Source organism: Tiliqua scincoides, chromosome 3 (genome assembly GCF_035046505.1).
Source record: "Tiliqua scincoides isolate rTilSci1 chromosome 3, rTilSci1.hap2, whole genome shotgun sequence".
In the NCBI taxonomy this organism is placed as follows: Eukaryota; Metazoa; Chordata; class Lepidosauria; order Squamata; family Scincidae; genus Tiliqua; species Tiliqua scincoides.
The window spans coordinates 9,018,902-9,042,241 of record NC_089823.1 but is presented as its reverse complement, the minus strand read 5'-3'; the positions used below and the strand labels follow the sequence as shown (position 1 = coordinate 9,042,241).

The 23,340-nt window shown below is 45.1% G+C and overlaps 1 protein-coding gene across 6 annotated transcripts in view; it reads left to right on the top strand.

The window, feature by feature from the left end:
- DLG2 (discs large MAGUK scaffold protein 2) overlaps positions 1 to 23,340 on the top strand; it is a 1,048,787-nt gene that overhangs the window by 1,017,276 nt on the left and 8,171 nt on the right. For 4 of the 6 annotated variants that reach the window (XM_066618862.1, XM_066618867.1, XM_066618866.1 and 1 more), the window contains 3 exons: positions 10,510 to 10,555; positions 20,860 to 20,910; positions 22,068 to 22,169. In XM_066618862.1, coding sequence (XP_066474959.1) covers positions 10,510 to 10,555; positions 20,860 to 20,910; positions 22,068 to 22,169 — 199 coding nt within the window. Of the gene's footprint in view, positions 1 to 8,321; positions 8,422 to 10,509; positions 10,556 to 20,859; positions 20,911 to 22,067; positions 22,170 to 23,340 lie in introns of all 6 variants that reach the window. The other 2 variants (XM_066618865.1, XM_066618863.1) reach the window with 1 other exon arrangement.

Genomic DNA, 23,340 nt, shown 5'->3' with positions numbered 1-23,340 from the left:
GTGATCAGTAGGTATTACAACGGCCTCGGTCCTGACCCCCACCTTTACTGGTGATGCAGCGTGTGGATGAAGCTCATGCTGCGTCCTTTGTGGGGGAAGGGAATCAAGAGGCCAGCCAGAGAGAAGTATTTTCTACTTACCTTTGCATAGGCCTCCTGGTGGTCTATGGGTCTTGGACCCACACCAGTTCTATAGCTGGAGTAAGTCTGAGGAGAGAATGGGGCAGGTGGGTTGGAAAAGAAGCAATAGGTTCCTGGCGCATGTTGATGCTGCTGTCATCCACTCTCTCCATCCCCCTTCCCTATCCAGAATGCCCCTTGTTCTCCCCCACCCTCCTCCCATGCAAAACACACCCCTACTGCCAATTTCGCTAGAGAAGAGACAGTAGCATAGCTGAGGGGGGGGCAGGTACCCAGAGGCTCAGTGATGTGATAACACCACCCCCCCCTGTGTAATCACGTCACCTTCCCGTACCTGCGCAATCACTCCCTCCTCCACACATGCATTGCCCTGTCCATTTGGAGCCATATGGAGACCAGGGTGGGAAAGAGGGCCAATCTTGCTGCATTTGACACATGCCTCTGGTCACATGCCTCTCTCACATCCCCAGTGGAAACAGCAAAAAACTATCACTCCACCACTGGAGGCAATGCACCCCCTTGCCCATCTTAGCTAGGCCACTGAGTAGCTAAACCCCCGGGAACTGCTGCTGCACACTCTGTGCCTCTTGTCATTTCTAGCAGCAGTCCAGAACCACACTATAGTAGCCCGGCTTTGCATCCTTTAAAGGGCCTTGTTTTGCTAGAACATGAGTTCTGGCAGCGCAAGGCCCAGATAGCATTGGGCCATATGTCTGGGGGCACTGCATTCCATAAATGAATGATAGTCCATAAAAGTCCTGTCTTTGGTCTTTCTTTAACCTGCTGTCAATCAGTTTCATTCTAGAGAAAAAAGTGTCTTCCTAGCTACCTTTTCCTCTCTGTTAGTCATTTAATGGACCACATTGGGGCAAAAAATCAAAACTTCACATATAGGCTGACGGGTTCTGAGCTGTCTTCGACAGATCAGGAGAGAGATCTTGGGGTGGTGGTGGACAGGTCGATGAAAGTGTCGACCCAATGTGCGGCGGCAGTGAAGAAGGCCAATTCTATGCTTGGGATCATTAGGAAGGGTATTGAGAACAAAACGGCTGGTATTATAATGCTGTTGTACAAATCTATGGTAAGGCCACACCTGGAGTATTGTGTCCAGTTCTGGTCGCCGCATCTCAAAAAAGACATAGTGGAAATGGAAAAGGTGCAAAAAAGAGCGACTAAGAGGATTACGGGGCTGGGGCACCTTCCTTATGAGGAAAGGCTACGGCGTTTGGGCCTCTTCAGCCTAGAAAAGAGACGCCTGAGGGGGGGACATGATTGAGACATACAAAATTATGCATGGGAAGGATAAAGTGGATAGAGAGATGCTCTTTACACTCTCACATAACACCAGAATCAGGGGACATCCACTAAAATTGAGTGTTGGGAGAGTTAGGACAGACAAAAGAAAATATTTCTTTACTCAGCGTGTGGTTGGTCTGTGGAACTCCTTGCCACAGGATGTGGTGACGGCATCTGGCCTGGATGCCTTTTAAAGGGGATTGGACATGTTTCTGGAGGAAAAATCCATTACGGGTTACAAGCCATGATGTGTATGCGCAGCCTCCTGATTTTAGAAATGGGCCTATGTCAGATGCAAGGGAGGGCACCAGGATGCAGATCTCTTGTTATCTGGTCTGGTCCCTGGGGCATTTGGTGGGCCGCTGTGAGATACAGGAAGCTGGACTAGATGGGCCTATGGCCTGATCCAGTGGGGCTGTTCTTATGTTCTTATGATCTTATCGTGTCTCCTATTCTCTGAGTTTTGGCAAGGTGCTGACCCTGAAGAAATAGCTTTTGTGCAAATGGCAATGGGGAGCAGTAGGGATTTTTTATGTACCCTCGGAATGTACCCTAGGAATCCAATGAGCTGTTTTCCTTATAGCCAACATGTCTATGTGAGTCAATAGCACTGATGCAAATTGAATTTCTGCTGTCCCCGTTTAAACGGCATCGCACTGCAGGGAACTATATATGAGAAATGATAACTGCGTTCGTGTTATCAGGAGCACTGCCATAGCAAACAACACAGAGCTAGAAAGTAGGTCAATTTCAAGATGGTAGATCATCACATAATGAAAAAACTTAGAGCTACTCTGAATCCATTAATGCCTTTTTGGTCCTTCCGGTACAAAAGCAATGTAACACATCCCCCAGTGGCGTAGCTAATGAACATGTAGCCCGCTACAGAGCTCAAAATGATGCCCCGGAAGTGATGTCACAGCCGGAAGTGACATCACGCCCAGGCTTTTTAAAAAGTGCAAATTGAAAGAAAACCTGCCTCCTCCCCCCCAGAAGCTCACCACCTACTTGCTCTGCTGCCTCCCCCCCAGCCAGTGGCATAGCTAAGGCATCTATCTGCTACCTGGGGTCAAAAAAGATTTTGTAGCCCCCCCCCCCCCACACAACAAAATCAAATTTAATTAAGTAAATAAATATAAAGTTTGCCGCTTATTGGTTATAGACACTGTGCTGGGGTGAAGAGGGGCAGTTATTCTCCCACTGCTAAATATAAGAGGAGCACCACTTGAAAGCACCTCTTTATCCAGTTAGCAGGGGTAACTGTATTATGATACATGGAAATGAGAGCTGACACATATTAACACCTTACTGGTTCCATGCTGTATCATAATAACATCTCATTGGCCCTCAGAAGAATCATAGCCCAATCCTATCCACACTTTCCTGGGAGTAACCCCATTGACTGTAATGGGACTTACTTCTGTGTAGACATGCATATGATTGGACTGTCAGTCTCATAGGTAAGTTCTGAATTAAAGAAATCCACTTTTTGTTCCTTAAGGGAGTTGTGTTTTGGTTTCTGGTTAATTGGTCATAACTTTTGATAGAATAAAGATATTCTAATGTGGTTTGTTTCATTGCATTCTGAATTAAATTACCTTTCCAATGATATATAACATGATGGTATGTACATACCAAGATTTTCACAATTTTGGCAACTAGTGTCAAGCTCAGCTTGTTGCCCCCCTAAAGCTTGTTGCCCCCTAAAGCTTGTTGCCGTGCGACTGCTACCCCCTGCACCCACTTAGCTATGCCACTGTCATCCCCCACATCATGCATCATTAACTGAGTTGTTTCAAAAGCCCAAACCCTTCCGTCTATCCATCTGTCTGTCTCAGTGGTTCCCAAACGTTTTAGCACCAGGACCCACTTTTGAAAATGACACTGTATTGGGACCCAGCTAGCTTCATGACACTTTTAAAAAAACAATTTCCCCTTATCAGCTGCTCGAGCCTCTGAGTTTATCCTTTTTATTATGGTTGGGGGGGGGGGCTGTCTTCTGAATCGTTTGTTGAGCTCCATTGGATCGGGACCGTTCTGGTGGCCTTGCGTCCCCCTTGCCTTCTATAGGAGCCAAGGCACATTTGCCTACTCATGAGTAAACACAGACATGTAGCTCAGTTTTGCTTTCCTTAGGGCTCAACACATTTTCCTTGTCAGCTATCAGCTTGTCACTTTCACAGCCCACCAGCGATCAGGTCACGACTCCAAGCCATAGTTTGGGAAGCATTTATTTATTTATTTATTTATTTATTTATTTATTTATTTATTTATTTATTTATTTCCACATTATAAAATTTCAGATTCTAAAATGGTATAGAACCTGTTGATTTGCACTGTGTTGTAGTTATGCTCTCTATCTAACCCATTCCTGGCCATGATTCTTAGGTCATGAGTGTGTATTTTAAGTAACGGATTTCATACAACAATTTTTGCAGGAGGGCAAGCCCAGCCCATACCAAAATAGCATCTGTATTCTCCGTTATTTTTTAAAAGAGTATGCACCTTCCGCCAATCATCATCGCTGACACCTTACCTGCTGCCCACTGCTTTTTTAACTTGGCAAGGCAGGAAAGATCTGCAACATCTTCTCAACCCAACCAGTTCAGAGGAAGTGGTAGGCCAAAGAGTAGACAGAGAGGTGAAGGGAGGTGGCAGCCTGCTCCTCTTTGGTTGACATGGAAGGAGAGCCATCAGGCCCAGGATTCCAGCAGCTGCTACCTCCTCCTCCAGCTCTGTGACCAAGGGGGTAGGTAAAAGGTGTGGGGCAACTTTGCTACTTCACCGACATGCCCATGCCACTGCTGGAAGCAGCCACTTAACCCAGCCTCATAGTGGGCCAGCCCTAAAGGAGAGGATATTGAATTACTATCCATCTAGATCAAAACACATCACCCATCAGAATGCAGCTCATACGTGCACAGGGATTTATTTTTAGTGCCATTCTGCCACAGTAGTTTCAGTATCTGTCACAACATGTAGGTGATTTTATTCCAAGTAGACATATTGCATTAGATAAAATAAGGTGAGACAATAGGTAGGGATTTTAAAAAAGAATGCTGCATTTTCCATCATGCCTCTGGATCATTGGGAGTGAGTGCCTGAATTGTGCTTTTGAATAACCCACGGGAGGCAGGGCAGGCAGCGATGCACTGGACTGATGTTCTCCCAATGATTAGTGCCCATCAGGAGGTAGACTACTATGCTCACCTCCAGGCGTAGGTCCTGCACAGCTATTCATGAGCAATTCCACCTGTTAGAGTAGCCAACTAAATAGGAGTGTTGGTTGCTCAGTTTGAGTGTGAGTGAAGGGATCACAGGCTTCTCACCAGTCAATCTCAGAAAAGTTGAGTCTTGGATGCTTCCCTAACCTCAAATTCCAAGTGCTAACAAGCCCTAAATTTGGATCATTGGGAGCCTCTGGCCATGAGGACCTTTATAACCAGGCATTTACTGCACTGCCATAACATAAAAATAAATGGTTGGCAACCTTCAGTCTTGAAAGACTATTGTATAAGCCTGCAGCACCCAGTATTCCCAGGCAGTCTCCCATCCAAGTACTAACCAGGCCTGACCTTCTTAGCTTCTGAGATCAGACAAGATTGGGCATGTGCAGGGTAACAGTTGAAAATAATTCACAGACAAATATTATTTCTGTTTAAAGTGCACTTTTTTTTAAGTTCTGATTGTAGATTGGTGGGGTTGGGTAAGGGAACAGAGATACAAGTTTAAATCTGGTTTGATATGACAGTTGTGTTGTAATGTCTCAGTGAAGACATGGCATGCGTGTACAGCAATCTGATAATTTCTTTGATCCCCAAAATGAAATAAGTAGCCAATTGCCAATTTGTTTGCTTTGTGTATTTGAGAGGTGTCTACAATCAAATTATGCCAGATAAATCATTTTTAAAATATCATCCTCACCCTCATCATCATCACAAGAATATGTTATCAGATGACATAGTTTGCTTTTGAAAATAGTGACCATGAAAACAAAGTAAAGCAAAAGAAACCTGCACATTTAAATTTCCATTCAACTCAATTGGCCGTTCAGTTGATGCTATTTGCATGCCTGGTTTGTCTCCACCCTGGTCCTGCTACCACTTGGATCTATATTTTGTTGTCATCTTTTTTGTGTCTGCCTGATGTGTGTTATTGTTGCATGCTGTCCATGCTATTTCAGAATCAGAGGTTCACAGCCGTAATGAGACCATCATAGGTTTCCATTTTTATTATTTTTCCCCCCTTTTGTTTTCTGTTTTTAAATTTTAAATAAGCTTGGAATGTAAAAGTGGCATGAAACTTTTGTGACATGACTATAATTTAATCCTTGCAGACTTGAAATTGGCCTAGTCCAGAGGTTTGTTCTGTTGACTGCCCTCAAATTATGGACACTGTATATTGCTTTATCAGCACTTAAATTTATTGGATCCTAAATTTAAAGGCAGATATTGATTAATCATCCTTTTGACCAGAGTTCATTGAACGTTTCTCCATTTTAACAAGGGAAATGAACTGGTATTAAGCCATGCCAATGGAGTAATTTTTCAACACAATCCAATCCATGTTTACTCAGAAATTTCCACTATGTTCAATAGGGCTTGTTCCCAGATAAGTGTATATAGCTGTGGTTCCAAATTTTTTAGCACCAAGACCCACTTTTTAAAATGAAAGTCTATCAGGACCCACCTAGGTTTACCAGACTTCTTTAAAAGGTGATTTAGAAAAAAGTATTTTATTTAGTTATTTATTTTTAAGTGATAATAACCAGAAAAAAGACCCTTGAACATTTATCTCTCTGTATCTACTCATGCTTGTAAACAGCAGGAGCTGAGCTCTTCGCAGGGTGATTATCAGCTACAGTATCTGATTTTTGAATAGCCTCAGGGCTTCAGGCAATTAGTTATCTGATCTTTCCATCAGCCTTCTGCAACCCACCAAAAATCAGGTCACGACTCACCAGTGGGCCCCAACTCACAGTTTGGGAACCACTGGTATATAGGATTGAAGTCTTATTGCTCAGTCCTGTTGTAGGGGCCTTCCCCTGGAGGGGCCTGGAACAGGCTTGTTCCTCCCCAGGGAGGCCTCAGATTGGCTGGAGGGAGAGGGGGTTCCAGCACCCTTGTCCTCCTCCCTAGCAGAGCTGCCAAACCTGGCCTAGGAGCTGTTCACCTCACAGCTCCCTGCTTCACACTGACTGCCTCTCATCCCTGGCCTCCCTGTTTTAAGGAGCAAGCCTGCCCCCTTTGGCCCTCCCCTTCCTCCAGGTGGGGCAGAAAAGGCCTTTCCTGTTCCTGGCTTGTTTCCTTCTGTGTTCCTTGTTTGCCCTGCCAGCCTCCTGGTTGAGGTGAGCCAACCTGCTTTGCCCCCTTTGGGGCCAGTGAAGCCTCCCCACCCTGGGCATGGGGTGCCTGCTCCTAGGTAAGTCGGGGGTCAGGGCATCTGGGAGGGGCCCCGACACCTATCTAAACCACCTCCCACCGGAGTGTGTGCTGCATCCTGTGGTGGGGCCAGTCCCAGAGGTGTCCTCTGAGTAAGGCAACGTTTGTTCCCTTACCCAGAGGTCAGCCTCCACTGCCTGAATGAATGTACTCAGACCTGCGCCAGCAATTTTGCTGGCACAAGTCCAAATGGACCCTGGAAGGCAAGTTGAGGCTAAGAAGGGGGACAGGATCACAGCAGCGCTGCTGCCACCAACACCATCCCTTTCCTGGCTTCAGCATACCCTCCTCTCCACCCTGGTCTTTGCCCTGTCCTCCCCCTCTCTGCCCTTTTCCACTCATGCCCTGCCCACCCCCACATGCCAATTTACAGGCCCTGGGGCTCATTAACAGGCCATTGATGCTCAGCCTGGCTGCACTGAATGGCTCATTGCCTTTTGTGACCCCTGCAAAGCCTGCTGGGCCACTGGGCATGAGTTCCGTTGGTGCAGCGTGCCCATAAGATTGGGCTGTTAGCCTCTTATGTGGGACATATTCTCAAATCCATTTTGTCGAGTATAAAAGATGGCCGATTTTAGCATTAGCTTTAGCATTAACTTCTCCCTGCCCATTCAGCACTTACAAAGCACCAAGCAGGCAGGGAGAAGTGATCTGGAACCTACTCCTGTCCCTTCCCTTCCCTTCCCATACCGGAGTGCCATACTCAGCTTCTTTTCCCAGCATTTGTTGCTCAAGTTCAATTCGAGCAGAAGTGGCGCAGAGAGGAAGAGAGGCTGCGAAGGTGCCTCTCTTTCTCCCTCCCTGGTCATTGGCCCCCCACCTGCTTGCTTGTTGGCCCTCATGCCTACCCTCCCCCCTCATTAACGGGGGTTCATGTACAAGCAAGTGTAGGGGGTGTAGCAAAATTGGGAGGGGGGATTCAGACAGTGCAGGGGCACGAGCCTCTACTGCCTATACCATCTCTCTCTACATTAGTACTACCCTGCATTTTTCTGTAATTATGGATTAAAGTCTGGCTCCGCTGATACCAGTCTTAACCCATTTCTGCCCAACCCACAGGTGTACAAATTTGATCCCTGTTACATATATAAAATGTTAGGTAGAAGCCAAACATAGCAAGCATGGAAACAGTTAATGCAACAATGACCTCAACAATGAATCCACCACACATTGCACTCTTGGTTTGAAATCTGAGAATTGGCCACACCTTCAGGAATCAGATCTCCTTTCCTCTGATGTGGAGATGCCATTTGAGATTCTTTTTGACCTCTCATGTTTGTGTGTGCGTGTGTTATTTTTTAATTTAAAAAAAAACAACAAAAAACCACTTGGACTCAGTCACTGCAGTTTCTTTCCACTTTTTATCAACTAGTTGTTTTGTCAGCATGAGTGTGACAACAATTAGACGTCCTTGTTTTTGCCCCATGCCTTTTCTCCTTCACAGTCATTCAATGACAAGCGTAAAAAGAACTTCATCTTTTCACGAAAGTTCCCATTCTACAAGAACAAGGAGCTGAGTGAGCAGGAAGCGAGTGACCTGGAACGTAAGTAGATTCTTAGAGACGATGTCACGGTGCAGCACACGGGGTGACCTGCATGACACTGGTACTCCCCCACACATACACCTTAGGCAAACAAAAGTCAGCTTCAGGGCAGGTGAGGCCTTACTACTGTGACCAATGTATGATGGCAGTCTGGATTCAGGAGGTGCATCCTTTCTCCCCTGGGACATCCCCTTTTGGACAAAAATAATAATAATAAAACTACAGTTTTTGGTTGAAAAACTCTTCTTTATTGCCATGTTTTAAAAGTATACCCCCTTTTCAGCCTTACGTAAATTGTTCTACTTCAAATTTTGGTTAAAGAGAAAGCCACTTTAACTCAAATGTGGTTTTAATGAACAACACAGTCCTGGAACGAGCTGGAATCCCTAGCATGTATGCACTGCTGAAACAGAGACACCTGCGTTGCCTCGGTCATGTCGTGAGAATGGATGATGGCCGGATCCCAAAGGATCTCCTCTATGGAGACCTCCTCTATGGAGAACTCATGTAGGAAAGCGCCCTACAAGTAGACCACAGCTGCGATACAAGGACATCTGCAAGAGGGATCTGAAGGCCTTAGGAGTGGACCTCAACAGGTGGGAAACCCTGGCCTCTGAGCGGCCCGCTCGGAGGCAGGCTGTGCAGCATGGCCTTTCCCAGTTTGAAGAGACACTTGGCCAACAGGCTGAGGCAAAGAGGCAAAGAAGGAAGGCCCATAGCCAGGGAGACAGACCAGGGACAGACTGTACTTGCTCCCGGTGTGGAAGGGATTGTCACTCCTGAAGTGGCCTTTTCAGCCGCACTAGACGCTGTTCCAGAACCACCTTTCAGAGCGCAATACCATAGTCTTTCGAGACTGAAGGTTGCCAACAACGATCACTTATTTGCTTCTCATTATCTTCAGATGGCCCATGGTGGTTCATGAAGACCAGCTGTAACCAAAAATCCATTATAGTCTTTTCTGACTTTAGAAGTGAAAGCTATCAAATTAGAAAACACCTGATGATGTGATAGTCATGCAGGATTCTGAAATCCCCTAGATCCCTAAGATTAAAATCCCAACTGGGGCAGTTGTAGTACAGGGGCTGTAATATTTTGCTTCAGGGTCACCTGGAATTTCAACTTCTGTGTCCAGAAATACAAATTCAGTGACATGTCTGATGGATGGCCCCTCTTACAGCCCAATTCTATGCATGTCTACTCAGAAGTAAGTCCCATTAGAGTTAATGGGGCTTACTCCCAGGAAAGTGTGGATAGGATTGAGCTGTTAGCTGTTTTCCCCATTGGTGAAAACACATAAGTAACATATGGATCCCTGTAAGTTTCCGTCCCCTTGGGGCAAAGAACAGCCAGAAGGAAAATTTTAAGTTGTTTAAGCTAAGCCTGTCTTGGTCCTGTCACTGTCTGGACAGGTAACCACCTGGAAATCCCCCATGTAAGCCACTTTTGTTCCATGATGGAAGAAAGGAAGGGTATAAATGTAGTGAAAATATTATATTTAAATTGGCAAAACAAAAACCCCAAACGTGGGGTGTAGCAAATTTGTTGTGGCTGCGTTTTTGTATCTCATGGTCATTGTAGCAATATTGTGAACATGTTTAACCACATTGCTGTCCCCCCTTTTTTTAAATAAAAAAAATGATTTGTAATCAGAGTCATGAGTGTGTAGAGCCAGTGAACTGGCCAAAAATATAGGTGCTTCTAAAGAATACTACATTGTGGTCTGAAAGGTGACCCTCCCATAGCTGCCATCCTGGCTTGCTAATCCAAATGCCTTCCAGTGCGGTCCAAAACCAGTTGTCTCAGAAGCCTCAGCTGCTGTGAGTGGAAGCAAGTGTGCATAGGAGTCCAGCCTTGATTTGAAATGACATCGGATGACTTTGGCTTTAACCAAAATAACCTTTCCTTGGCAACACGGCTTTGGCCTTTGGGGATGGATGTCGTTTGCGAAAAGGATCAGGAATCCAGACTGTACAATCAACATGGTCAGTCATGGTAGTATCCATTTCAACTCCACTGACTTCTTCCTTCCTCTTCTGCGGCTGTTCTTTTTTTTCTCATTGCTCTCTTCTGGGGACTTCCGTGCAGGACATCCCCGGATTAGGTGACGACGGTTATGGAACAAAGACTCTGAGTAAGTTCCCAGGAATGGTCACTGTAAACTTTCTTTTATTTTTCTTTTGTTTTTATGGGAAAAAAAAATTTGTTTCAGTTTTTATTTTGGCTTTTGTTCCTTCCCCAAAGACCTTCCACCCCGGCATGCATAAGATTAGATTTTTATTTTGTTCCCCAGCTTTGAATGCACTGGGGGAGGGGGGATTTGCCATTATTTTTATGTTCTGCATGACAGTAGTAATAGCATTCAGCATATGAAACAGATAGTTCTACTCCTGTTGTAAATAACACCTTCTGTTTCCTAACCATTTTTGACCCCCCCCCCTGCTCATGACACTCTTGTAGACCAGTGGTTTTCAAACTGAATTCTGAGGATCCCTGATATTTCCAAAAAGCATGAAAAGTGGTCTTCAGTGATAAGTAATGGTGAACAAGGTGCCCAGCTTGGCTTGGTTAGGACTGGCATCAAGAGTCAACATCATTGGGGAGCTACTGATGCCCCAGTACCTGAGACAGGCCTGAGAAAGGCCTACCTTTCTCTACCTACTGAGAAAGGTCCAGTGCCAGCCACTGCCCACCTGCAACTGAGAAGCAGCATCACAGTCCGTGACAGATCAGGAGAGAGATCTTGGGGTGGTGGTGGACAGGTCGATGAAAGTGTCAGCCCAGTGTGCGGCAGCAGTGAAGAAGGCCAATTCTATGCTTGGGATCATTAGGAAGGATATTGAGAACAAAACGGCTAATATTATAATGCTGTTGTACAAATCTATGGTAAGGCCACACCTGGAGTATTGCATCCAGTTCTAGTCGCCACATCTCAAAAAGGATATAGTGGAAATGGAAAAGGTGCAAAAGAGAGCAACTAAGATGATTGCTGGGCTGGGGCACCTTCCTTAGGAGGAAAGGCTATAGCGTTTGGGCCTCTTCAGCCTAGAAAAGAGACGCCTGAGGGGGGACAAGATTGAGCCCTGGGCTTGGACTTCTCTCCCTGTCTTCCTTTGCAATGTGCAGACCCTGGGAAGTGTCAAGCAGTGGCGTAGCTAGAGGGAGTGCAAAGCACTAAGTTTTGCAGGGATCCTCACCGCAGCACGCAAGCAGCCCCTCTCCCTCGGAACCATTCTGGGTGGTGAAAGCAAAACTGAGGCGAATACATTTCACTGCCAGGCCAGTGCCTACATGAACTAGAACATGCTCCAGAATCCTCTGCAAAGCAGTTTGGTTCTGTGGCTTACAGTCGGCAGACAAGTCCATGCAGAGCTTGCTCCCAAACAGTAGACAGTTTGAAAACCACTGCTTTTGACTGACGTCTACTTAGAGCTTGCATCATTGCCCAGAATGCACTTCAGAAAAAAAGACATTTTCGTTTGATTTTCCTTTGATCTTCAAATCAAATCACCAGTTTTGATGCTTTTGCTTCTACATTTTCAGCTTCTTTCCGCCCCGTCCCCCTTTTTATTAAGTGTTTGTTAACTTTGTCAGGTTATAGATTAGTGCTTTGCTCTAAATGGAAGAAACCAGAAGAAATGGGGGTGCGAACAGTTTCCAGATAGATTTTAGATCTGCTTCACCTTTAGCAAACCAAGTGTTCCACTCTGTGTTAAAAATGTAACATGCAGACCCAAAAATCTGGGCACTACTAGATATATCCAGAAGTAAATAGAGCAGTGGCTGAATTTCAGATGAAATCATGGCTACTGAGACAGAATTCAAGATCTGAATGTGCGCACCTAGAACTGCTCTGTCCAGAACACCATTGTTTGTCCTAGGTGAATCCAGAGATGCATTATTTCCCATCTCTAGAGCAGTAGTTTTCAAACTATATTCAGGGGAACCCTGGAGAGCCTCATGAGTTTATCAGGAGCTTGAAACCACAGAGGAACGTTGATTTTGCAATATAGCATCAGTTCACACAGGGTGACAATGAAACCCAAGCGAGAATGGCAAGCGATATGAGGCTGGCTGAATCTCAGTCCATCTAGTTTCATTGGTCCATCCAGATCATTGATCCATCAAACAGCCCAATCCTATCCACGCTTTCCTGGGAGTAAGCCCTATTGACACTAATGGGACTCACTTCTGAGTAGACATGCATAGGATTGGGCTGTTAGAGCCCAAGCCTATGCATGTCTACTCGGAAGTAAGTCCCATTATATTCAATGGGGCTTACTCCTAGGAAAGTGGTGGATAGGATTGTAGCCATAGTCAGTATTTTCAACACTGTTCATCAGATCTCTTGGGTTTCAGGCAAGGGACTTTTCCAGCCTTATCTGGAGGTGCCCAATCTGGGACTTGGTTCATGCAAAATATGTGCACAGCACTTCATGCAAAGCATTGAGCCATGGCTGTTCCTGAAAAAGCAGGACCCTTCCCCTCCAGACTTCTCAGCAATATATAGAGGTTCTGTGGCAGGCACAGAGGGGTTTTGTGGCAAACCAGTCAACATGAAAAGAATTCTCGGAAGAGTTTAAGTTTGAAAACCACTGCTCTAGATCTGTCAAAATACTGCAGATGTAATGCGTTTATCCAGGCAGATTGTAGAAGAGCTTACATTTTAGCCCATGACACATTATGGTCTTTTGAATGTTTCTGATCTGTAGTGAACCAATAGTTCCAAGAATCAAAGAAAAGGCCATCTCATTTTGATTACTGTTCAGACATCAATTGATTGGGATGGTCAGGAGAAAGCTGCATAGGCTGAAATGGGTTTCTGACATCTTGCATCTTGACGTTGCCCACTACACTGGTGTACTGTGTGGTGCCAATCTCTGGATCACTCTTGCCCATGATGACCTCACTTCCTGTGTGTAATGGCCATTTGCTTTCTTCAGAGTTTACCAGTTCTTTTTTCTGAGACACCAGTTAACGCAGGCAAAACAACAGCAACCTGTATGCCAGTGTTGACATTGCCTTAATTCCTGCCATGAATGCGCTTCTCATTACAGGAATGTATATACATGCACACGATCTCACGCAGCAACTCACAGGGTTTCCTTTCTGCCTGGGCTCACCTGATGGTTGACTTTCCCTGAAGAGGCAGGTGCATTATCTCTTGTGGAACTGAGAAGACCAGTTTGCACCGCACTGGAATTCTCACTGACCTCCTCATCAAAACTGTGATCCAGTCACTGTTTAGTAGTTGAGGACAGCAGATTAATCCACATCCAAACCGATATGATGTGGGCAAAGTAAACTCTTGTGTTTATGTTGAGATGGAGATTATCTCTGTGTAAGAAAAACCTCATGTGTGACATGTCCCTCGTTCACGAACAGCACAATTCTATGCATGTCTACTTAGAAGCAAGTGCCATTGAATTCAATGGAACCTATTCCCAGGTAGGTGTGTATGGGATTGCAGCCTAAGAACCTAGATCCATTGGATTTCCTTAAGGGTCCAATCCTATCCAGTTTTCCAGCACAGATGTAGCTGTGCCAATGGGGCATGTGCTGCATTCTGCAATGGCCTCCTGCAATGCTGCATTCTGCAATAATGTGCTGCATTCGTCACAGAGGCCTCCTCAATATAAAGAAACGTTTGTTCTCTTACCTCGGGGTTGCATTGCAGTTGCATCAGTGCTGGAAATTTGGATAGGATTGGGACCAAAGGCTTGTTTTTTAAACTGATTTTAAAGGGATGCATTTTTCCCTTTCTCCAGGAATCAGCACATTCCTTTCAGGGGCCATTCGTGTTGAGGCAAATCCGTGTATAAATAGGCTGGACCTGTATATCTCACAGTGGCCCACCTGATGCCCCAGGGAGCACTCAAGACAACAAGATACTGGTATCCTGTTGCTACTCTCTTGCATATTGTATTCAGAGAGAGGCTACCTCTATAAACTGGAGGTTGCACATACCCACCATGGCTTGTAACCTGTGATGGACTATTCCTCCATAAATCTGCCCAATCTCCTTTTAAAGGCATCTAGGACATGTGCCATCACAACATCTTGTAGGAAGGAGTTCTACAGATGTGCTCCCTTTTAGGTCTATACATGGTGTGGATGAGTATGGGAATCAGTACAGATTAGCCAGAACCTAAATAGAGAGAGTGCTATGTCTCAAGTTATTTCATTGCATTTAATATTAATAAATAACATTTTATAGCTCTTCAGAAGAAATATGGTTTTGTTGTCTCATTGCCTTCACACACATACATACTATTAAATGTTTTATTTTAAAACAAAGTACCCAATCTTTGTTCTGATGTCATGTTTAGTTTGACCCTTAGAGCATGAGTAAGTACATAAGAACATAGGAACAGCCCCACTGGATCAGGCCACAGGCCCATCTAGTCCAGCTTCCTGTATCTCACAGCGGCCCACCAAATGCCCCAGGGAGCACACCAGATAACAAGAGACATCTTCCTGGTGCCCTCCCTTGCATCTGGCATAGCCCATTTCTAAAATCAGGAGGTTGTACACACACATCATGGCTTGTAACCCGTAATGGATTTTCCTCCAGAAACTTGTCCAATCTCCTTTTAAAGGCATCCAGGCCAGATGCCGTCACCACATCCTGTGCCAAGGAGTTCCACAGACCAACCACATGCCGAGTAAAGAAATATTTTCGTTTGTCTGTCCTAACTCTCCCAACACTCAATTTTAGTGGATGTCCCCTTTTTATGGTGTTATGTGAGAGTGTAAAGAGCATCTCTCTATCCACTTTATCCTTCCCATGCATAATTTTGTATGTCTCAATCATGTCCCCCCTCAGGTGTCTCCTTCCTAGACTGAAGAGGCCCCAATGCCATAGCCTTTCTTCATAAGGAAAGTGCCCCAGTCCCTTAATCATCTTAGTCGCTCTCTTTTGCACCTTTTCCATTTCCGCTATAACCTTTTTGAGATGTGGCGACCAGAACAGGACACAATACTCCAGGTGTGGCCTTACCATCGATTTGTACAACGGCATTATAATATTAGCCGTTTTGTTCTCAATACCTTTTCTAATTATCCCAAGCATAGAATTGGCCTTCTTTACTGCCATCGCACATTGGGTCGACACTTTCATCGACCTGTCCACCACCACCCCAAGATCTCTCTCCTGATCTGTCACAGATAGCTCAGAACCCGTCAGCCTATATGTGAAGTTTTGATTTTTTGCCCCAATGTGCATGACTTTACACTTACTTACACTGAAACACATCTGCCATTTTGCTGCCCAGTCTCCCAGTTTGGAGAGATCCTTCTGGAGCTTTTCACAATCACTTCTGGTCTTCACCACTCAGAAAAGTTTGGTGTTGTCTACAAACTTAGCCACCTCACTGCTCACACCTGTCTCCAGGTCATTTATGAACAGGTTGAAAAGCATTATATATAAAAAACTCCATGTATAAATAGGCTGGACCTGTAACCTCATTCTGGCCACTTTGTGCACCCTGTTCCTTCTCCATGGAAATTGAGAGCCTCTGTGAAGTGTGGGAGTACAGCAAGCGGCGCAAGACAGTCACATCCACATTCTCCCCTGAGGAGGGATGCTGAATTAGCACACCTGGGAACAGCCAGGGAGTAAAAACACTTCATGCAGACATGCTTCAATGTCTTCTTCAGATGCTAGTTTCTTGAGCAACGAGATTGGCATAGAGCAGTGGTTCTCAAACATTTAAGCACTGGGACCCACTTTTTAGAGTGACAATCTGTCGGGACCCACCAGAAGTGATATCATTAACCAGGAAGTGATGCCGGAAGCGACATCATCAATCAGGAAAATTTCTTAACACCCACATATGACAAAATCAAATTAAATCAATTAATTAAGCAAAAAGTTTGCAATAAGTATCACTTTAAACATTTATTTAAAACAGAAAACTCTCTTAACCTTCCCAAGCAGTTGCTGAACTGACTTTTAAAAAATTTCCCAAATATCCCAAAGGCTGCAATCCTGTCCACACTTACCAGGAAGTAAGCCCTCCTGATTATCATTGTTAAAAGCATATACATAGTAGCCTGTTAAAAGCATAGATCTGTAACATTTGTCTAAATGCAGTCACATACCATGGTAGCATCAAGTCTAATACATTAAAAATAAAATACTTATTGAAATGAATGGGGACCCACCTGAAATTGGCTTGCGACCCACCTAGTGGATCCCGACCCACAGTTTGAGAAACACTGGTATAGAGCGCTTATCTTAGCAGCTCCACAAGCGATGATGCTTCTGACCTTCACTTTATCGGCTACCTGGGAGTGCCAGGGCTGCCCTGCTGCACGGATTCTGACCTCCACTCTGCACATTCCACCTTTTGCATGATTGGGGTGGTTCCTTGACATTCTGGTGCTTGGTTACGTCCTTTTAATTTGCTGTCCTGTTCTTGCAGCCCATGTTTCTTCTAATGCCAGCGATAGCGAAAGTAGCTACCGTAAGTTATGGCTTTTGTTGGGGGTCTTTACTTTGGCTTGCCTGTTATGGTTTGATTTCTTTTTCTCTTTTCTTTACTTAACATTTATATATATATTATAGGTGCAAATGGTTTGATGTATAAATGAATGCAGATAGAAATCAAATGCAGAAGGTGGCTGTGAAACAGCGGTGACCTCCTTCAGAAGGGCCTCTCTGTGCCCAGATTATCACATTATATCACAATAATTGTGAAGTTGCCCGGGAGAGAGGCATCTCCGCTTGGGACACTTCAGTTAGAACCTAAGGCAAATCCTTAGATCTTAGCTGAATTAGATTGACAGGATCGTCTCGCCCCACATTCTCTCTTCAGCATCCTCTAATTACATGGTGCATAGACACATCCAAGCAGGACATGATGGCCACAGCCCTCCCTTCTTGCTTTCCCTGGCGTCAAAGAGGCTCCATCAGCTATCATAGTTAATAGCCATTAATGGAATTTGTCTGCTTCTTTTTATAAGCTCTGGAAGCTGCTGGCCAAAATCCCATCTTGACTTAGTGGGTTATATACATGATACAGTCCCAGTACTGAAATCTCAGTATTTGCATTTAATTTCCCAGTTGGCTTGTCCATTGAAGCTGGAGCTGCTGCAGGAATGTCTCATAGATACCCCCCAATGCCTATGTCACGCTGCGCTCTTTTCATTTCCTGCTCTTGGCATTCTTAGCATCATTGATGGCCCTACCCTCTCCTGAATGTACCTCCAGGCTTACAGCCCAGCCCTGTCTAAATCCCTGCATGGTGCTGGTGCAGCTACTTCTGTACCCCACAGGCAATTTTCGGCTGCTGGAGGTCTCCTCGGGGTAAGAGGAGATTTGTCCCCTTTAAACAATGTGTTTACAACAGTGGCATAGCTAGAGGGGGTACAAAGTACTAAGTTTTGCAGGGAGCCTCACTGCATCATGCAAGGGGCCCCTTCTCCTCCCCTTCAGAGCCATTCCAGGCGGTGGGAGCAAAACGGAGGCGTTGTGGTGAGGCTCCCTGTAAAACGTAGTGCTTTGCACCCCCTCTAGCTATGCCACTGGTTTACCATCAGAGTATATAAACCTTTCTTCTTGTATCTAAAATTCTAGCCCTATTTGTAATTCCAAGGCGAAATGTGTCTGGCCCAGTCCAGCGTGGGCAGTCTCCTGCCTCAGCCCCACTGAAATGAATGGCTACTGGATAACAATGCAGCTGTATTTCTAAAGCAAACACTGTTGCCACCCTTCCCATTTCTTATCTGCTGGTTGACTTCTTCAAGCCATTTGTGGAGCAAACTGTGTGTATGTGCACCAAGCACCGAGGATTTGCCTTCATGGATGCCAGAGTAACCATGGGGCACAGACTTCATGGTTATAGGCTTTTAATACCCTCTGCTAATAGATATAACAGTGATATTGTCTTTCAGCTAAACGAGATGTTTTGGACAGATGACACTGACGTAGTCTTAACTTGCATGATTTGACTTGGAAATCAGTGACTAGAGGCTTAGGTCATTTGCAAAAGATAGAAACTTGCATTTCAAAAACAATTGCCACTTGTCCTATGCCAACCAAGGAGGCATGGCACTTTGATCTTGGCCTGATCCAGCGGGACTCTTATATTCTTAACTGTAACCTAATTTAGGGCCAAGCTACATGTGCAATAGGGGGCAGTGACATTGTGACATCATGTAAGGTTGTGATGTCACTTCCAGTTTCTCCCCAGAGGAGGGGGTGCTTCTTCTGGCCACTTTGTGCACCCTGTTCCTTCTCCATGGAAGTTGGGAGCCTCCATGAAGTGTGGGAGTACAGCAAGCAGCGCAAGACAGTCGCATCCAGATTCTCCCCTGTGGAGAAGGTCCTGGTGGTTTTGTGTTACCAGCCTCCAGAAGAGAAGGAAGGGGTGTGCAAAGCCACTAGCACCTTCTCCATTAGGGCGGAGCCTGGAGGGGTAGTCATGTGCCCCCCATTTGGTGAAACACCTGGGGCAGGTGCACCTCAGGCTCCGCCCTAGTTACGGTGCTGGCTTTACTGTTGAGCCTCATATCTCCAGAACCTGCAAATGCCCCTATGAACATAGAAATCTATCTAATGTTGAGTCAAGCCACTGAGTCCTTCACTGGCCTTGTTGGAGGCAGCTCTCACAAAGTCTCAAGCCAAGGTCTTTCCTTGTCCTACTCCCTTAGATATTTTAACTGGAAATGCCAGGGATTGACTTGGCACCTTCTGCTCCACCACTGAACTCGGGGATCTCCCAAACTATGGTGCATGGTTATCTGGCAATGCGAAAACATTCTGTTCAAAAACAGCTGAACCTTTTCACTTTGGTCTCTGTAAATGAAACCACTTTGCAGGATTCCTCTTATTGTACATAATTTATGCTGCAGTTGTTATCATTTTGCATAATTTAATCCCTTTTGCTAGTCATGGGACAGGGCAAGGAGATGACACTTCAGAAGCTTCTGGCTTTTGAAATGGCACCAGGCATTTTGCACATGTTGTCAAGCATATTTCAACAACCCTAAGGGCTAGAAATTTGATTTTGGAAAAAAAAAAAAAAACCATGCAAACTGGTCTGGTATCCTGAAACCAATACAACATCTTGCTGTTGTCCCCCACACGATATGAACAGTGTCAAGCGAGATGTGATGTGGACATTCCATGACTGGAACTCCCAATCTTGTCTTCTTTTTCCGAAACCAATCATGCTGGAGGGGGGAAGTTCCAGTTTGCATTGAGACACGGGAAAAGAGATTCTAACCTTTTCCCCTGCACTGTGGCCAGGGTGGCCTTAGGAGATGTGAAAATCACTGATGGAACTGGAAAGTGGAGGAACTGGTGCAGAGTCAAAGGGTTAAACCTCCTATTGCATGCCGTGGCCCTGAACTGAATCAGCTGCACTTCTGCTTGCTGATACAAACTAATTGGAGCGTTTCAACCACAGAAGCCCCATATCACATTTAGCTTGACCAACAGGCCTGATTATCTCCTCTTTGAGGCCAATATCTGAGAGAATAGCAGCTTACCTAAAGCCACTAGTGATTTCTTGAGTCTGGTGGGTTTTTTTTAATCATGCACTTCCTCTTTCACAATTCCTGCTTGTGGCCGCTACATGACATCAGCTCTTATTTCTGCTGATTTGCAAATCAGCTGTCGTGTTCATGTTCATATGGCTGAGCTAAGGAGAAGGGGCTATAGTTCAGTGACTAAGCACATGTTTTGTATGCAGAAGGTTCCAGTTCAATCCCTGGATTTGGTCTAGGAAAGATCCATCTACTACGTAGCCAGATCACCCAGTGGCTTGACACCATAAGGCAGCTTCTTGTTTTAATAAAATAACCTCTACAAAGTGCAAGACAAATCCAGAAGTGCTTCAGGTGTGAATGAGCCCCAATGCTCATTTGGAGCTTGTGTGCCTGCAAGGCTCTCCATTTTCTGACTTGTATACTTATAGTTGTCCCCAGCTCAAATAGTATTCCCTCCCCACTGCTCTGCACAAGTTTAGATAGAGACACAGGTTCCCATGTGCTAATTACCATTAAATTTCTAGATAAACTGAATGTCCCACACTGATTTCTGATTCAAAAGTCAACAAAATTCACCTTGATGCTCAGTAGAGTGTTTTTGTATTTCTTAGTGCCTGTTCTGATCACACACATCCAAGCATTTTGGATGTGAAATTTCATGAGATAGCTGATTTAATAGATGCCGCCAAGCAATAAATGAACCATTTCATTTTCTACCTCATTCCTATTGGCCAGGCCACTGGGAATTAACAAGGAAGCTTTGCTACCACAACTGAATAATTGTAAAAGGGAATGACTTGACAGTTTGAACTGCTGCAGAATTCTGGAAGCATTTGGGAATGGTCTGGGTTTAAAAGAGCTTAATCGACTCTCTCCCAGTGATTTTCCAGCGTATCATTTGTCCATGTTGACTTTTTTTTGTTTCTTTTCTTCTCTTACTAGGAGGACAAGAGGACTGCATTCTCTCCTACGAACCTGTTACAAGGCAGGAAAGTAAGCAAAGCTGGATGTTCTATTATGGAGGCAGACAGAGGATAGATTGGATCTGCTCGCAGGGAGATTTGCAGTAGTTTGGCAACGGTCTCTGACTTGAATCCCAAATGTTTAATGACAGCCACAGCAAAAAGGCTGCAATCCTGTGCATTTACTTGCCAGATCTGCAGGCAAGTTGTATCTCTCTGAGCCTCAGAGTGCTGCTGACACAACCTCCTGGCCCCCAAAAACTGCAAGTAAAAGAATTTTCTGCTGCAACTGGTCTTGTGCTAATTGCTTATTTCTCAGTCTAAGCATTCCACATTCGTCAAATATGAATCACAGTTGCTTGCCTTTGACCAGCTCTGCCCAGCCACGTGCTAAATGTGAGTTAGTCAGACTAAGGCCTGGTCCATACTTGCAGCAGAAGGAGATAAGAATCTGAGGGCCCAATCCTATGCAACTTTCCAGCACTGATGCAGCCGCAATGCAGCCCTAAGGTAAGGGAACAAACATTTCCTTCTCTTGATGAGGCCTCCATGACTGCTTTGCCCCCACAGGATGCAGTGTATGCCTGCCTGGCAAGGCTGCATCAGTGCTGGAACACTGGATAGGATTGGGCCCTGAGATGGTAGAGTGAACTGTACCACTTCATTTTGCAGGTGGAGGAAACAAATGTTGAATATTCCCCTTTGTAAACACTCCCTGCTGGAAGAAATCTAGCACAGCAGAGGGAAATATTTACACCTGCCCTTTGTCTTCTGTGCCAGTTTTCTACCTGCAGGGAATTGTTGGCATTTTTGTGTTGCGAGGATTTCCCCTCCCGTCCCCAACCTTGATGATATGAGGCATTCCCCAAAGGCAATACATGCATTCTGTGATGCATGTATTTCTCAACAAAACGGCTTAGCTCTAACAGTGGATAATTGGATTCACATTGTCAGCTCCCACTTCCTTTGTTTTATGAACAGCAGATGTGTCCAGCTCGCCGTCAGCTTGCACGTAGCAACTTTGATTTTGCCTTGGAAAATCCCCTTTGGACTGCAGAGATTTATTTTACCCAATCATTTCTACTTAAAAAAAAAAGTCATTTTTAGGTGCTGAACCATCATAACTCTTTATTTACAAACTACCCCCTTTCATCATCATCGAGATATTCCTTTTTTTCTGCATTTCAGTCAATTACACCAGACCAGTTATTATCCTTGGTCCAATGAAAGATCGGATCAATGATGACTTGATATCTGAATTCCCCGACAAATTTGGCTCCTGTGTACCACGTAAGTTTTGTATTCTGAGATGCCTCTTTGTGAGACTTACTTTGTTGTTTCTTTGGACCTGGACAAAGCTCTGGAGCATAGGAAGCAAGGATCAGGAGTAGCCTTGAGCAAGTGCTCAGTGAATGCCCTTGAAAATGAAGTCATAGCAGGAAAATGGTGTAGGGGAAAGGGTGGCCGCTCCCCTCCAACTGTACAATTCTAATCTGGATTGGGGCTCCCAGTGGCCGCTATTTAAATCAAAGTAGGACTAAAGGAAGAATTGTGATGCTTGTCTAGTTTAACTTAAAAATAGAATGAGAGCAAGGGGGAGAGGTGAGGGCAACGGGAAAACTGCGATCTGGGAAGGAGTAAAGGAGGGGGGAAAAAAGGTGTAGTGTATCCAACAAGGTGATATGGATTGGGAGACTTCAGAGGTGAAAGGGGATTTAAATCCCCTTACAGCTCTGCAATCCTCCCGCTCTACAATGGGACCTGCACGAGCAATTTCAGTAGTGCAAGTCCAACGAGGAAAACGATACAGGGAGGCTGCAAGAAAGGGGAATAGAATCCAGTGTGAGACCTCGCCACGGGATCTATCCCTTCCCACAGCCTCTCTACCCTGTTACACCCCCTTCCCACCCCATTATGCCCTCCCCTCACCCCCACCTGTCCCACTGACTTAACTGGTCTGGCCAGCAGCAAGGAGAGCGACGGTGTTTGCAGGAAGCCTCCGGCATTCCCACCAGTGTACAGGCAGAGAGAGAGAGAGAGAGAGAGAGAGAGAGAGGTAGGTAGGTAGGTAGGTAGGTAGGTAGGTGCTATATATATATAGGTAGGACAACACCTATATAAAGGGGAGGAACTACTCGCCACACAAATTGTACGGCAAATGCTACTAATTTATATCAGTCGTATTCAGGTTATGTCTCGGCGTCTGAAGGGGTTCTGTTCCCAGAATCTCTTGATGCCAAAAATTGTAAATGAAATCCATGAAAAAGTCCCTTCATTCAGCAGTTTAAAAATAACCTCAGTTACCATTGTAATGCAAGAGACCTGCAGCAGGCAGGCAATCAGTCTCTCTCCAGGGGCTTCAAAGAGCTTCACTCAGAGGCAAGTGACCCCCCCCTTCTTCCCTCAAAAGTATGAAAAACGGAAGTGATTATCACCTCTGCTTTGCATTCTTCTGGGAGGG